We start from the raw sequence: 16,153 nt of genomic DNA, 5'->3' as shown, positions 1-16,153 counted from the left end.
TAACGTACTATAAATTACAAACTTTGGAAAAAATTGCGCCTACCTGGTTGGGAGCAGTCGAATTATTCACTCTTAAAAGTTCCTTTTTTTTAAAGCAGCCAGTATATGTCAGCACAGTTGCACAAGAACACGAAGTAATTGAACCTTTAACGTTTCCACTTGAATCATATCCATCCAAAACGTGCACTAACGTCCATTCACCAGTCCAGTAAAATATCCACGGCAAAAATCCACTCTTATCAAAATTTTTAGCACCAATTTAACGTCTTAAATTGTACTAACGTCCACAGCTTTTTCAACAATTTGGTGGGATTTGCTAGGGGTATTCACGAGAAAGGCCGAGCCCCCAAAAATGTGGGAAAAGGCAACGACCAGCATTAATATGTGAAATATATTTATTAAGATTAAAGTACAAAGGACAAAACATTACTACATAGAACATAAAAGATACATGAGCTTGAGCTGCACGTCTTGCAGTCTCACTGCCCAACTCTCGTCTGCCAATAATGGCGGGAAAGCATTACGTGATTAATGACGTGACGCAACATGGCCAGCATGGCGCCATACAGGATACGGGATCTGTCAGCGCTTCCCACAATAATTTTAATACCTTTTGTGCCATCTTGACAAATAAGTATCTGATTTTTCAATTAACTATGGTTCAGTAATTTAAGTTAAAAAGGAATGACTTGAAGACAGGGTAACATAATCATGTATATTTTTGAACAAATGTGCAATGAGTGTACTAATTAATATGCTTTCTATTTCAATAGTAAATTTTAGGAATTTCACCAGTGTGAATTTTATTGTTTTAAAATCTTTATTTAATACTTTAAGGGTTTGATTCTTTATTCCCTCAAGAATTCAAAATGTGGCTATATTAGCTATATTGGCTTATAAATTAGCTATATTGGCTTATATATTAGATATATTAGCTATATTGGCTTATAAATTAGCTATATTGGCTTATATATTAGATATATTAGCTATATTGGCTTATAAATTAGCTATATTGGCTTATAAATTAGCTATATTGGCTTATATATTAGATATATTAGCTATATTGGCTATATATTAGAGGAATAAATTTGCTTTTAACCATTTTCTGAAATCAAATTTGTTAATTGATCCTCCAGATTTGTTTATTAATTTTTTGCTATCTTTTTAATTTTAAGTTTGTTCCTATAAAGTTTTCCTATGTTATCTGAAAATATGCTTGTCAATTTGCCTCTTTGAGATTTTAAACCATCCACATTTTAAAATTGCAACTATTTCAAATGTAATAACCTTAAGATGTAAGGCTGTAGTGGTGAAAAAAGGAAAATGGCTACATGTATTTTGTTACAAAGCACCTATATCTTAGTTCTTTGTATTTAATTAAAAAATATAACAAAAACTCTCACATAAAACAATTCCACAGTTTGAAAATAGGAACTAAGATTGATTAGAGAAGTGTAGAGACTTGCACACATATAATTGCACAGATACAGTTTCTGAAAAGATTCCGTAATTTTGTAAGTCTATGATAAACAGGTAGAAGTTTGTCTTTTGCAAATTACCACTTGCAAGGAAAGATATTATCTTTGTTCAAAAATCGTGCTAAAGTTTTAACTTATTTAATGTCAAGCCCCTTCAAAAAATGCTGAAAATTGTACTTTTTTACTATAAATTTAGAAGATGTTTGTAGTTTATGCTCTCTTTACTTCCTTTACATTCATTAGAAAATTTCAGCTTATGAACATATCTGAAAAGATAATTTACAATTTGACTAGGTTTGGTAAAACTGTTGCTTACATATAAAATATAAGTAACAAAATAGTTCAATGTTTTAAACATTAGAAATAATTTCAAATAAAATTTTAACTTCTTTGAGGGTTTTTATTAGACCAACGGTTATAACTGGTAAAAGACAATGCAGTTTTGATTTCATTGAAGAATTTTTCTTATTCCGATGAAGAGATTTCATTTTATATTTGTGAATGTATTTTTTTTTCTGTTAGTAAAATTATTGTTCAGTTCTATTGGTGTATTAGTAAAGACAGTATGGATAGGGAAGATCGTATTGAAAGGAAACAAATCACTTCATTCTTAAGCATTCTGCCTATATGCATATACTTTGCTACTGCATTTTTTTGTGATTAAATTTGACAAACATTTCCGAGATACATTGTTCTGAAGATATTAGTAACATCCAAAAAATGTCAGTGACATTCAAACAGCAGGAATGCTGGCTGCCCTGCAATAAGTGATGTTACATAATGTTGTAATAACATCTGTAAAATGCATTGCAAATAGTGCAGTAAATAATTAATTAAAAGCCTTTTTGAGATGTGAACAAATTAAAAGCTGAACACTTGGACATACTGATTTTTAAGTTTGAACCACAAATATATTTTCTTAGTTAGCAAACACCTTTATTATATACATAATAGAACAAAAAAGCCATTGCCATTTGACAAATTTTTGAAATTCTTTTTACATGTAATGCATTTGGCTAAAAACTGAAGATAAAAATTTGAAAATGGTGGAAATATACATGGTCTAATTTATTAGCAATTTATATAAATTTTAGATTTGTGGAAAATTTAAATGTATATATAAAGCAAATTTGGTAAAGTATTGGTATTGGTAAGGATGTCGAAGAATCAGATTTATTTGGTGAAAGAGGCCCATTACATTTTAAAATTCTTATAGTTTAAGTTAACTTATGTATTTTAAAACCTTTTTGAAAAGAAAGTTCTGTATATTAAAGATAATATTTTATTATTTTCTCAAAATATAATTTTTTTTTCCAGGACTTTCAGACTTTCCCTATACGTAAGTATCTTGCATTTTTGGAAATATATATAAATATATATATAAAGTCATTTTATTTTGTTTCAAGATAAAAGAAAATAATTAGTAATAAAAGAATTTTTTTTTTTTTTTTTTTTTTTTACAGAACCTGGCAGGGAGCGCATTCAATTGCATGAAGAGGAATCAAAAATGCAAAAAGCTTGTGATAATTGTAACCTTCTTATTGTAGGTATGTGGCTTGAATATTGCTCTACTGGACTTTTATTTACATTGTATCTGCTATGCTATGCATTTCCCTAATTTTTTGTTTATATCTTTATACATTGATTATATTACACAAGATTGTTTATTTTTAAAAAATGGGCACACTTAAAAAAAGTTTGCTTGATTCTGAAGTTAAACCTGATTCTGAACCTGAATTCTGCTGTTTATAGGATTCTCTATCAGTTGGAGAGATGATTAATATCTGCAATACATATCGTAATTACTTTTGACAAATTTTTACAAGCAGATTATTTATATCATAGCATTCATCATTATTCTGAAACCTCTCAGATGCCTTCAGTATTAGAGATATGGACACTCTTGACAGGCTTGTTGTAGTAAGATTGTTTGCATCAAATACTCTTCATTTAATCATGATGCTAGTACATATAATTCAAAGACATGCAACTGTCTTAGTTGTGCATGTTATCATTCGGCAATTTCTTAATTCTGTTGAAAATGGCAAATGGAAAAAAGATTCTGACAATAAAAATTAAAAATATTTCTATTGAAGAAGCTCATCAAATCAGTAATGGCAGGATTTTCTTTTCTTCTTTTTTAAAAGAATATTAGCTCTGAAGTAGCTTTTAAAGAATATTAGTTAGCTCAACACAAATAGAAGAAACATTGATAAAAATGGTTTGCCCTTCCATAAATAAATTAAGTCGTTAGAAGCTAATGCAAATCAGATAAAAAATGTATCTACTTAGTCTGCCTATTTTGCAGTCTCACTTGCACAAGCTCAAGCCACCATTTCAGATTTTGTTCATCTGTTACAATTATTTTTGATTCTGATTCATTTGTTAGTTCAAATTCAATGAAAGATTCTCGAAAGAAATTAAGACATATTGATGCCTGCAGTCTACCTTCTGCTAAAGAATTTTTTATCTATTAATCCATCGTTTTCAGACAACTTATCTGAAATGGATTTTGAATCTTCAGCACAGCTAAATAATGCAATTGCAGGAAAAGTTTATATATATATATATGCTGATTTAAATGACCATTTTTATATCTTGGAACTGTTATGGCTTTCATAATAAAGTGTACCAAATAAAGACTTCATCAACATATCATGGCATTTTAAGAGACGTATATGAAACCAAGCAAAAAGACCAAAAATGTGACGCTATGGTTTTATTCAGAAAGATGATAACTGTAGTTGTGCTTCAGGAAGTGTTGTCCTTGTCTCTCAAAATCATATCCTCATTAATATTGTTTTAAACACATTTGCAAGTGATTGTGATCCATGTTGTGATCCCTGTTTTATTAGTTTTTACTTGTTTCCTAATGTTATCATTTAGAGACATAGACTAGATGGATTAGTTGCTGAACTACCAACACCTTTCATAATAATAAGTGGTTTTAATGGCCACAGTTCTCTATTTAGAGTAAGTAGTAGATGTACGAATTCTACAGGATAGAATAGGAGGAGTTTATATTTGATCATTCTCTTTGTCTTTTGAATAATGCTGACCATACTCCTTTCCATCTGGGAGGCAAGACTTTTTGTTGTTTGGATCTTACTCTCTGCTGAACTTCTATTGCTCCATTTTTTACTTTTCTTAACACAATGACTTTTGTGAGAGTGATAATTTCTTAGTTTCCTTTCCTCTTATCAATAGCCTGCTAATAGTCCCACAACATCCTGAGTGTTATATTTTTGATGAGGCTGATTGGAAGAATTTTGCTAACAGAACCAAAATCTCAAGAGACATGATGCAACATCTGGACAATGTCATTTATGATGTTAGTGTTTCAATACTCAAAGTGGCTGATGAAACATATCTAGTACAGTATTCCCTAAGTTTCAGAAACCTGGTGGAATAAGCAGTGTACAGATACATGCAGAAATCAACAAAGAGTGTGGTATATATATTCAGAAGGCACCCTCTATTACTAATTTCATCGCATTTCAATGTCTCAAAGTTTTGGTTTAATGCATACTTGGTACAAAGTTGAGAGAAAATCTTAAAATAAATTGGCATCCAACATTAATTCTTATATATCAATGATAGACATGTGGAATCTTATTAAAAACTTGTACAATATTTATTCTTATTATCCCCTTTCATATTTAATAGTGAATAGGCAAGAAATTTATGATTTACAGAAAATGGGTAATGATTTGGTGAAAATCTTTTCAGCTGCATGTAGAGCTCTCAACTACACAAAACACTTTCTGTCATGTAAAAACATATCTGAAAAATTCCCCTCTGTTTTAGAACAAAATGGAATCTTGCATGCTACGTTGATCTAATTACAGAAGAATTATGTAGATTCGTGTCAGCAATTAAGGAAACTTCACTGGGTCCTGATGGTATAACTTATTTTATGATTTGTCATTTGGCGGATGATTCTCTTATTAATATTCTGTACATGTTCAACAGAATATAGGTAGAGCATGTTTTCCCAGCTAAATGGAAATATACTACCATTATCGCAATATTAAAGCCTGTCAAAGATTCAATTCACAAAGCTCTCTTAGTTATCATCCTATTGCATACACTAATTGCATGTACAAGTTGCTTCAAAAAAATATTAATGCCCATCTGATATTTGTCTTGATGGAAAAAAAATTGACCCGTTCAGAGTGTTTTTTTGCAAAGACTGCTGACTGTTTATTCATAGCAAACTTTTAACCATCCAAAATAAATGTAAATTCCTTTGATAAAAAATTGATATTCCTTTCCCATTTTGCATATCTGAGAAAGACATGTCTCAGAACTTTAAATATTTTAAGAGTTCTCTCAAACACTACTCGGGGTACTTGCACTTGCTTGCTGCTTGTTTATTTCAGTATAATACATTTGGAATTGGGTTTTAGATGCTTTACTTATGGGTCAGCATGACCTTCATCTCTGGCACGTCTAATTTATGTCCATACCAAGCTTTAAGGCTATGTACAGATGTTTTTCACACCACTTCTATTATGAGTTTGTATATGAAAAATTTTGTACCATCTTTGATATGCAGAATATGCCTACTTTCTGTTTTTATTTGTGAGTTTTATCGAATGGAAATAATCTCTTGAGAGGAATATTGTTTGGACTGCAACATGGTCAGATTACTTAAGAACCAACCACTCTTCTTTCTATTTCTTCTTTCAGATTGTGTGTTCACAAATAGATTCCAAATGAATTTTGGATTTTCATTATCAGCAGTAGTAATGTAATTATTATTCTCCCTCAGATTACTAATAATTTTATCTTACTGAATTTTTTAAAAGAACTTATTAAAATCAATGATATGTAGTTCGGTATTCAAATCTGTTTTAGCATAGACTGTTGTTTTCTAATTACCTTCCCATTTTTACAGACAGGTCTAAATCTAATTTTTTTAATGGTAGGCATTTTCCTATTTTACATGTATTCCTTTGGTAAAAATGATTGCATTTCAAGAGTGTTTCATACTATGAATAAGATTTGGAAATGGATTATACTCATTAAGGTAGATTCCACTATATTTTAAGTGGCTTTGGTCCTTTTGTTTCAAAATTCATGACCAAATAAGTTACCAGGGTGCATAGCATCATGAAAAGTGCTTAAATTTGAAAGCCATTTTTAAGTACCTTAAAAGTATTTAATTTTGAATTAAGGTTCTTAAAAAGTGTTTAATTTTCTTGAGAAGTGCTAAGAGAGCATTTTGTTGTTGTTGTGTGGTGTGTTGAATATGATAATTCGAAAGCATATTCGTAAGGTTTTTTTAGCAGATGTCTCAAGAAAGAAAACCAATGAAAGGGAAGAATTCAAGCAAGGAATCCTGGGTGATATAGATTCAGGGGTTCCAATGCATATTAAGATACCACTTAATAAATTTTTTTCGCTAACTCTCTTTTCAACAATGTGCACTGCCTTTTATTAAAATGCTGGGATAGTTATTTGGAAGAGGCAGTACAAGAAACATATTGTGCCATACATGTTAAAGGTTGAAAGGCATTCGATTTTTTTTTTAAAAAAATTCTCAAACACTAAATTAATGCATACATCTGAATGAATTTGTTGCAACAGAGGAGTGAATATGGTAGAAGTTACTGTAAAAACGCTTGCAGTGAAGCTTCTTAAGTACATTTATACACATTCGATCATCATTCTCATCAATATTTTATTTGAATGACTTATTAGAGGAATTTTTATGTATTATAATAGTAAAATTGTAATTAATTGTGGTGGGCAATTATGTTTGTCAATCATATAAAATCTAGTATGATGAGATTTCAACTTGATACCATACTTTCCTATGATTTCTTTCATGGTGTATTTTTTAATAACCCATCCATTTGAAAATTATTGTTTGTTACACCAATCTTGCTAAATTTTAATTTTTACTAAGAAAAACAACAACAACAACAACAACAAAAATGCTAGTTCTGCAATTAAAATTTTTAAAGAAATAAAAAGTTTTTCAAAACTTTTATTCTTTAGGGTTTAGATTCTATCATTTTACAATGATTTTTCTTTTCTTTTTATAACTCTTACAGAATTTTTTCCCCAATGAAATCTCTCTATGTTGTCCTGATTGACAGAGCAATGTGCAGCATGAAGCATTAAGTTAGGCGCATGAAATTTGGAAAATTACTTCTTGGGTGTTGGACGAATATTTGAAAATTTTAGTCAGAAGTTTAATTTAAAAACTGAGAACAGAATTTTAACTTGTTTTTGCAACATTAGAGTATCATTGTTCAAAAATTAATTTTACACCATTTTAAAGGTTTAAAAAATTGCTTTTCAATTTTACCAATTTTTTTTCTTTTTGTTTGTTTTCTTTTCAATGCATCCCCCTCTAAATCTTTGAAAAATTAGTTTTCGGCATAATTTATAACAATGATTTTTATTAGAATGAAATTCAAAACAATATCATTGTTTCTTTGAATCATTGAATCTCATTATTTTATTGTCCTTAATATCATGATAAAATGGGAGGCAGGGATGGCTTTCCTTGCTTGAATTTAAACTTAAAAGTTTTTGAAGAAGTTCATTGAATAAAACTCTTTATTGGCTGAGTTTTGTTAAATTTTGAAACAGTACTGGTTTCAAAAATACTTTATAAAAAATGCTGCAACTATCATTTTTAATTTTCATTTTGCATCTAACTAGAGAACTGACTCTTGTATAACTTCTTGAATTTGTTTCCATTATTTATGGAAACCAGAAGTTAAAGTATTTTCATTTCTCAGCAAAATATATCATTGCATTTTTCTGCAATTTTTTAAAAGCTAAAATGACAAAAGTGAGAATTTTTTTGCATAAATTAAAAAGCAAGTTTTTATTAAATTTTCAAAATGCTGTACATTAAAAAAAAAAAAGGGGGGGGGGGAAAGCCTTTACTATGCTTTAGAAATAAGAAAAGACAAGATAATTTTTTGTAGTCTGTTCATTTATGAGCCCAGCTATTCTTTTCTATTAAAAAAAAATAATAATGTAAAAACACATTTAGAATATGGCTTTGCTGTATTATCAATTTTTTATCTGTTTTGCCAGTCTTATGATGGTAGCCTTTCTGGAATGCTTAGTTCTATAAGATTAGAACTAAAATTTCTAAATATAGTGAGTTAGTGCAGGATGAAATTTACACTTTCCATCCCAGCTATTTCCAATTCTTTTCATTGTTGCATTTATAAAAATCAAATGTAAAGTGTTGGTCATACTATTCTTCTACATCAATAACATTTTCAGAAATGATGTATCTAAATAAATTGCTAGCTTGTTATTTTAGCAAATAATGAAAAAGGATAACATATTATTGTTAACTTTACTGTTAATATCACCACTATATTGTTAATTTTATAAAAGTTGCCTTAATTTTTTGGAATATATATATATATATTCATTTTTTTATCCTTCTTTTCTTTTTATCTAAACCAAAAAGACATAATTTGTTTTGCAGTAGAAGACATTGTGCAAATACAGAAATAAATATTAAAATTTAAAGAATTCACATTTAAAATTAATGAAAATTTTTAAGAATTTTAAGAAGAAGATTCTAAGATTGAAATTTAATTTTTTTAAAGATATTATGTGTTATTATAAAACGAAAACTATCATATGCTTAGAAAATATGCAAGTTTACGTATGCATACATGTACAAACGTGCCTAATTTTTTTGGAAGGTGCTTACAAGTAATTTTCTTGCTATGCACCTTGCTTTTACCATATTTTATTTTTATACAGATGTTGTCTATGGCAAATGTCATATATTTGATTTCAAATGAAGCAAATATTTTGGTTATGCAAAGCATAATGTTAGAAAGGCAGAAATGATCAAATCATGTTCAAAAGAAACATTCCTAATTCCCATAACACCACTCATTCCATCAGAAAGTAATATGACTTTAAAAAGTAACCCTGTACACTTGGCATTTTGGATAACCATAAATAAATCCCAAGGCTAGACTTTTGATAAAACATGTTTATTGTTAAGCGGGCCTTTCTGTACATATAACCAACTTTATGTTGGCTTGTGTAGGGCCAGATCATTTCAGAGTGTTACAGTGGTTGATCAGAAAGGTATGCAATAGTGTTTATAGCAAAGTGCTGTGAATATTCATTCAACCCTTATGAGGTAGTTTATATATATAGTTTGTATTTCGACTTTCGACTATTAATTTTTAAAAATATCTACCAATTGTTTTAAAGAATTTAAGAGATATCAACATATTGATTATTGAATATTTCAAGCATATTGCTAATCTTGAAATCAGTTCTATACTTTTCTCTTACACTTTAATAATTTTCTTGGATAGTTTTATTTATTTTTATAAAAACTTCATATTAAATAAAAATAGCCCTCTACAAAGCTAAAATTTTTTATTCTGTATTGCTGAAAGTGAAGACATTTGAAGGAAAACAATATAGGTTATTTATTAATTTAAAAAATTATATTTTTATTATTGTGTTAAGGTGTCAAATAAGCTCTTTATTGAGGAACTTAAATTTATTTTTAAGGTTACCTTTAAATAATATTGAAACTCTATTATTTTTTACTTTTATAATTTTTTTCATAGTTTCATTCGTTTTCTAAATGCTTATAGAAATGCTATAGGCTAAAGTGCTTTAATCAGTTCTGATTTGAATTAAGCCATTATAAGCAAATGAATTAGCTCAACCACAATTGTATTTTAGTATATATGCTAGGATACAACTATTAACACAAATATTGTCGTTGTTGTCGTGTGACAAGTGAAATGAAAAATAAGAAAAAAGAAGGGAGAGAGGGGCAGAATTAGATTGGATCGAAAGCATGCAGAATAGCCCTGGCTGCATCTTCAGCTTTATCAGAATAAAGAACACCCCTGGTGCAGTCAATGTCTATTTTGAAGAGGGCTCAAATAGTAGAATGGCAGCTAAAAATATTCTCTGGGTCCAGCTGCATGTCTGGGCAATGTCTGCAGTCTTCATATTGTCTGGAACCATCAGGCATGATCCTTGTGCCATGCATGCTCTGAGTTTTGCAATTGTGGTTGTGATGTCTCTTTTATAATTTAGATTTATCAGGGAGAATTTCTTTCGAATGGTACAGAGCCTCTGTCTTGCCACGGCATTAGCATCCAGAACAGTAGTAGATAGAGGGGTGGAATCCATTGCTATGGCCTCCTTTTCAAGAGTGTTGGATTGCTCATTTCCCTCAATGCCCACGTGGGCTGGGATCCATTGTAAGGATCGATACAAATAAAAATATAATTTAATTAGACTTGCTCAGTAAACTTAAAATATTTTGATGAATTAGCAATACTTTCCAAGTGGAGAAATAAATCAGTCCAGTTATAGAGCCTCATTTTTTGAAAATATTATTTTTTAATACTTTTCAAAAATAGGAATGGTGTGCATTAAGTTGACCATTGATGACATATCTAAAACTTTCGTATGGAATAAAAATTGTGAAAACCAATCAAGTGGTTAAAGCTTGAGGACTTGTACTTTGATTTTGCGAATTCTTTTAAAAATGTAAATTCTTTCAGCAAAATTTTAAAAATGATTTATTGGTGATTAAGTTATTTTACAATTAATTAAATAACTTTTTTTTCAGGTTTGGATAATATTATGGAAATAAGAGGGTATAAGGAAGTAAAGTATTTCTGTGATCTCTGTCCTGCTACATGTGCCGTAGTTAATCTTATAGATCACATTGCTGGATATAGACACCAATTGAGTTGTCTAGTAAGTTTTTTTTTTTTTTTTCCTGTTTTAATTTTCATTGTTTCATGGTGACATATAATATTAAAATGTTTAAAGCAGAATTTAGCAGAATTTAATGAAGTAAGATACCAGTTTGCTTTGTTGAAAGTTAATTATTGTTATTACTTTCTACTTAAAATTTATCAGCTTTAGAAAATATTCAGATTTTTTTTTTCCTCCTTGGACAGGCTTGTAGAGGAAATTATGTAAGTAATGAAAAAAAAAAATATTCCAAAATTTATTAAGGAAATTGTCTTTTTTTAGAATTATTATGAAAACATCACTGCAAAAAAAAAGTATTTGTTTTTAGTATTCTCCTGTTTGAACAATTTTGAATTAGCCCTGAAATTTGAAAAAATTCGGTGAATTGTTCAATTTTATCAATAATAACATTTACTGAATAAAAGCAATTAAAATGTTAAGAATTCTGACTCAAAGTTTATGAAAAAAATTCCATCAAAACCAGTAAAATCTATTGAGTTCTGACTAATATGGTAGAATTTTTTAAACTTTATTTAGTTTTTTATAAATTATTTTTTATCTTGTTTCCTTTGCTCAATGCATGATTCTTTCAGAAAAATCTTATTCATGTTTATTTGTGTGTTTATTGGTATAAAATTCACTAATTGGCCAACTGGGTAACTGGCAAACTGTTAAATACTACTGGAACATAAGAACCATATTTTTAAATTAGTATTATTTTAAAATTTGGCTGCTGCATATTCATTTTGAATACATTCTTATTGAGTATATAAAATGCCTTTCGTCAAATGCTTTTCTGAAAACCCTACCTACTGTGAAATATACACTGTCTTCCTCTTTCTGAATGCAAAAGATTTGAAAACAGCTGAAATTCATTGATAGCTCAGAGAAATGTTTGGAGAAATCATCAAGAAATAGTAGAAATAGTTATTAATTATGTACCAAGGAATAGTACAAAAATGGGTTGGAGTATTTAACAGTAGTCATGATGTTGTTTTGTTCTGTCTTTTAAACTTTTTCATGATTTAAAATCGTTTTGTTCAACTCAATATGCAAATTTTATAGTTGTGATATCATGACCAATAAAAATTGTCTATGATATTATGATCAATCAGGTTTATCCACATGTTTTTAACCACTCACACATGTTTTTGTTTTATTCACATGTTTTTAATTCCTCTTCAAGAATTTCTATAATTTCATCTTCTGCTGTTTAGAATTATATTTTTACTCTTTTTTCAAATTCGTTTTCAGAAAGTTGTTCTGAAACATTCGAATTGCACGTTATCACTTTTGCTTCATCTAAAAATGAGTTAAATATTTTTTTTTTAATTTTTTAATTTAAATTTTGGATTTCAGCTTTAATTTTATTGACTAAATTAAAAGCTGATCGAGAACAACTGTGTTTACTTGAATAGTTTATTGAGAGTGCTAATTTTGGACAATACTGTAAACTATACTATTAAACATAAATGTCATTTCTTGTATTGAATCCAATAGCCTTTTAACTTTGGTTATCGCTGTATTATTGATATTTGCTTCAATAAATTCTTCTAGGGCATTAGAAGTTTGTTTGAACTACATATACACTGCTTTAACCATATCTATTTTGGCCTCCCAACGAGTATCGCATAATGGCTTAAGAGTAATGTTTAAAATGCTTTTGTAGAATTACCCATATTTTTGTAGACGCAGAAAATAAGCAATATAAACATTACAATATCCCCCCAAAAATTACACTATATACTGCTGAAAATGGCATCACAAATTAATAAATTAAAAGAATGTCATAGATAAGGCATATAAATTACATGAGGGTTTAGAGAAATTATTTTGGATTGTACACCTTTATATTTCTCTTTCATGTTGCTTCCGTTGTCATATGCCTGTGCACTACAATCCATAATATTTATATCAAGCTCACCCAATATTTTCAATAGAGTTTTTGCTAGTCCTTCTCTAGTTACATCATTTACTTCAATAGAACTATAAATGACTCATTTATACTTAATCTCTTATCTTCAAAATTTACATGCCTAATAAAGATTGAAGTTTGTTTTTTATGGAAAATATCAGAAGTGGAATTGTAATAGATGGGTACTTTTGTATTGTCTTTAATTTTGTTAAGAACTTCATTTCCTAATGCAGGAATAATTTTTTCTTGTGATGTATGTGCTAAATCATGCATAATTCTATTTTTGGAATTTTTTATTCTGTTTATATGATCCATAAGCACAGAGTCGTAGTTGGTCAATAATTCGATTAAACTTTAAAAATTTTTTCCATTATTAGGCGTTCCTGTTATTTTGTGGTTTCCTCGAAGTGGAAGATTATTACATACTAAAAATAGAATCAAATCTACAATTCTTTGAAATAGTAATCTAAGTCTTTCCGTTTCTTACTTTATATTAACTTGATTTGCTTTTTATCAATAGTCGAACATACATTTGATCGTTTCAGTAAATCTTTCCAATCAATAAATGAATTAAAGGAAAATAGAAAGCTCATGATCTTGAGTTACAGTTGATAACTTTCTCCATTTATTATAGATACCTATAAATCGTACAGATTTTTCATTTCTAATGTATAGCAAAAAAAAAAAAAAAAAAAAAAACCCCGAGTCATGCGTTTTTGTATAAATTAACTAGTTGCGAAGCTGCATTTTTTTTTAAAAAAAAAGTAGTAATTAATGGAAAATGATCTTCCTTCAACCTTCTTAGAAAGCTCCTTTGTGTTGCACAGCTCTGTTTTTAACACAAAATATTTTAAACTAATCGGTTATAATGCTTGGTCATAAATCTGAATCACTTATATGCACTTGATCACATTTGTTATTGTCATTTTCGTCATTTTTCATATATGGTTCTTCAAAGATTTTCACAGTTTTTACATTTTCATTTCAACATTGTGTAATTTGTGGGGAACTTTGTTAGTTGAAGCTTGATTTGTAACTTCTAAAATCGAAGAAATTTCATTGCCAGAATTACTTCATTGACAAGAAAGCACATCTACTTGTGACTTTTTGAAATTTTGCTTTTCTTCTTTTTTCTTTACTGATAATTTTCTTTTTTGAAACGGAATCTTGACACCCAGGGATATACTTCTTTGGCATGGACATGATTAAATCTAACAATATTAAACATTTTATAATATGAATTATCAAAGTAATATATGTAATTTAACCTAGTAGATGTGGTAAATGACCAAATATTACGTTTATAATATGTTGCAGACTTAACTAAACTGTAATATTTCAAAACCCCTTGATTGTACCAGTTAAATTTCTTCTTCTCATCTTTCCATTCCGCTATTACCGTACAGAACGTTATTTTAGTTCTTGATCAGGTTGGGGGCTCCTCGATCGTGGGGTCCCGGTGCATAGCATCCGCCGCACTTCCCAGATGGCCCCCGGCCTTGGAAGACAGCAATTGCACAATATGATGAAAGAAGTGCCTAGATCAAGTTATTTTTATTTAGGCATGGGCATTTTACAAAGCTCATTAAATTTTTTATAAATGGAGAAATTTTGCGTTTCATAGAACGACGCACAAGTATGAAAGATCATCAACATTTCCAGGAAATGCATCATTGTAGTATACCTTTTGATTAATTAAATGCTTTTTTTTTTTCTGAAAACATTTCAATAAACAGTTTGCTTTATATGACTTGGGATTTAACTTTTTTCATGAAACAGTTGCTTGTAGTATATTCTGAAGAATCGTGTGATATTTACTGTTGTGCGATAAGAAGTCAACAACGCCCAACAGACTTTTAGCATTCAATTTGCTCTAATATATAGGACATGTTGAATGCTCATTGAAATTTTTTGTTTATTTTATAATAAAGTATATTAAAACATAATGAGAGATGAACAATTGTTTCCTAAGAATGTTACATTGTTAGAGAATAGTCACATAGAGAATAGTCACAATGAGTGTTCCTAGTTTTTCTAGTTATTTTGAAAATGTAGCATTTTTCTAATGTTAATGTATATAAATGATTTAGAATCATTGCTATATAGAGTAGTTAGAACAGTTGAAATAGATTCTATGATTAAAAGATGTAATGAAATAATGAAATTAATTTGATTGCTGTAAAAATAATAGAAAATATGGTTCCAAATCCTAAAAAAAAAGTTAAAAACATTTATTAAAATTAGGAAATTTACTTATTTACAGGATCATTTATTACCAGTCTTAAAATCATTAAAGGAATGTGCTTTTAGTAATATGGTAACTTTGTGTTTCTTTTTATTGGTTTCAATGCATATTTTTCAAGAATTTTTTTAATAATAGTATTCAGATTTGATCATTATATTTTTATGGCATTTTGTTCATATTTTTTAAGTTTTAAAATGCAGAAGTGTAAGTGTATACTTCTTTTTTTCGTTCTGATTATTAAATAGTTTCTTTTCTTTGCATTTAGGAAAAGTATTACCCTGAAACCTACTTTTGGATTAAAGATAGAAAAAACAAAAGAACAGATAGAGAATTAAAGTTAAAAATGAAAAAGTTACAAATGGAAATTGGGAGAGGAAAAATAAAGGTTTTTAAAGATGTCACAAAAAGTCAAAGTGAGTTTTAAAATTAGTTTTGTATTAGTACTTATAAGTTTTTGCTATGATTATTCTTTTTTTCAGAAGCTATCTGTTAAAGAATCATTCATTTCATGTGAAATATAATATAAATGAAATATTTTTGTTTTGTTTCAGAATTAAAAGGCTTTTCAAATTCAGAATATATGTGGCAACTTAAAGAAACTGTTATATCTTGTATTAAATCTAATTTTGAAAGTCTTTTGTGTATCAAAATAATTCCCCTTTTCTTTTAATATATTATGTTATGTTAAATGATTTCAGTTATTGAGTCAATTCAAATCAGTATAAATTTTGGTTATTGGTACTCTTGACTTTTAGAAAATTTTAAAAATAAGTTCCA

At 28.7% G+C, this 16,153-nt stretch overlaps 1 protein-coding gene across 1 annotated transcript in view; it reads left to right on the top strand.

Moving 5' to 3' along the window:
* LOC129972948 (NK-tumor recognition protein-like) overlaps window positions 1–16,153 on the top strand; it is an 88,667-nt gene that overhangs the window by 27,517 nt on the left and 44,997 nt on the right. The window contains exons 7-10 of the mRNA XM_056087273.1: window positions 2,796–2,817; window positions 2,942–3,025; window positions 11,086–11,216; window positions 15,642–15,789. Coding sequence (XP_055943248.1) covers window positions 2,796–2,817; window positions 2,942–3,025; window positions 11,086–11,216; window positions 15,642–15,789 — 385 coding nt within the window. The remainder of the gene's footprint in view (window positions 1–2,795; window positions 2,818–2,941; window positions 3,026–11,085; window positions 11,217–15,641; window positions 15,790–16,153) is intronic.

This window comes from Argiope bruennichi, chromosome 6, assembly GCF_947563725.1.
Source record: "Argiope bruennichi chromosome 6, qqArgBrue1.1, whole genome shotgun sequence".
In the NCBI taxonomy this organism is placed as follows: domain Eukaryota; kingdom Metazoa; phylum Arthropoda; class Arachnida; order Araneae; family Araneidae; genus Argiope; species Argiope bruennichi.
The sequence above is the reverse complement of the archived record's forward strand: the minus strand, read 5'-3'. Positions and strand labels throughout refer to the sequence as shown.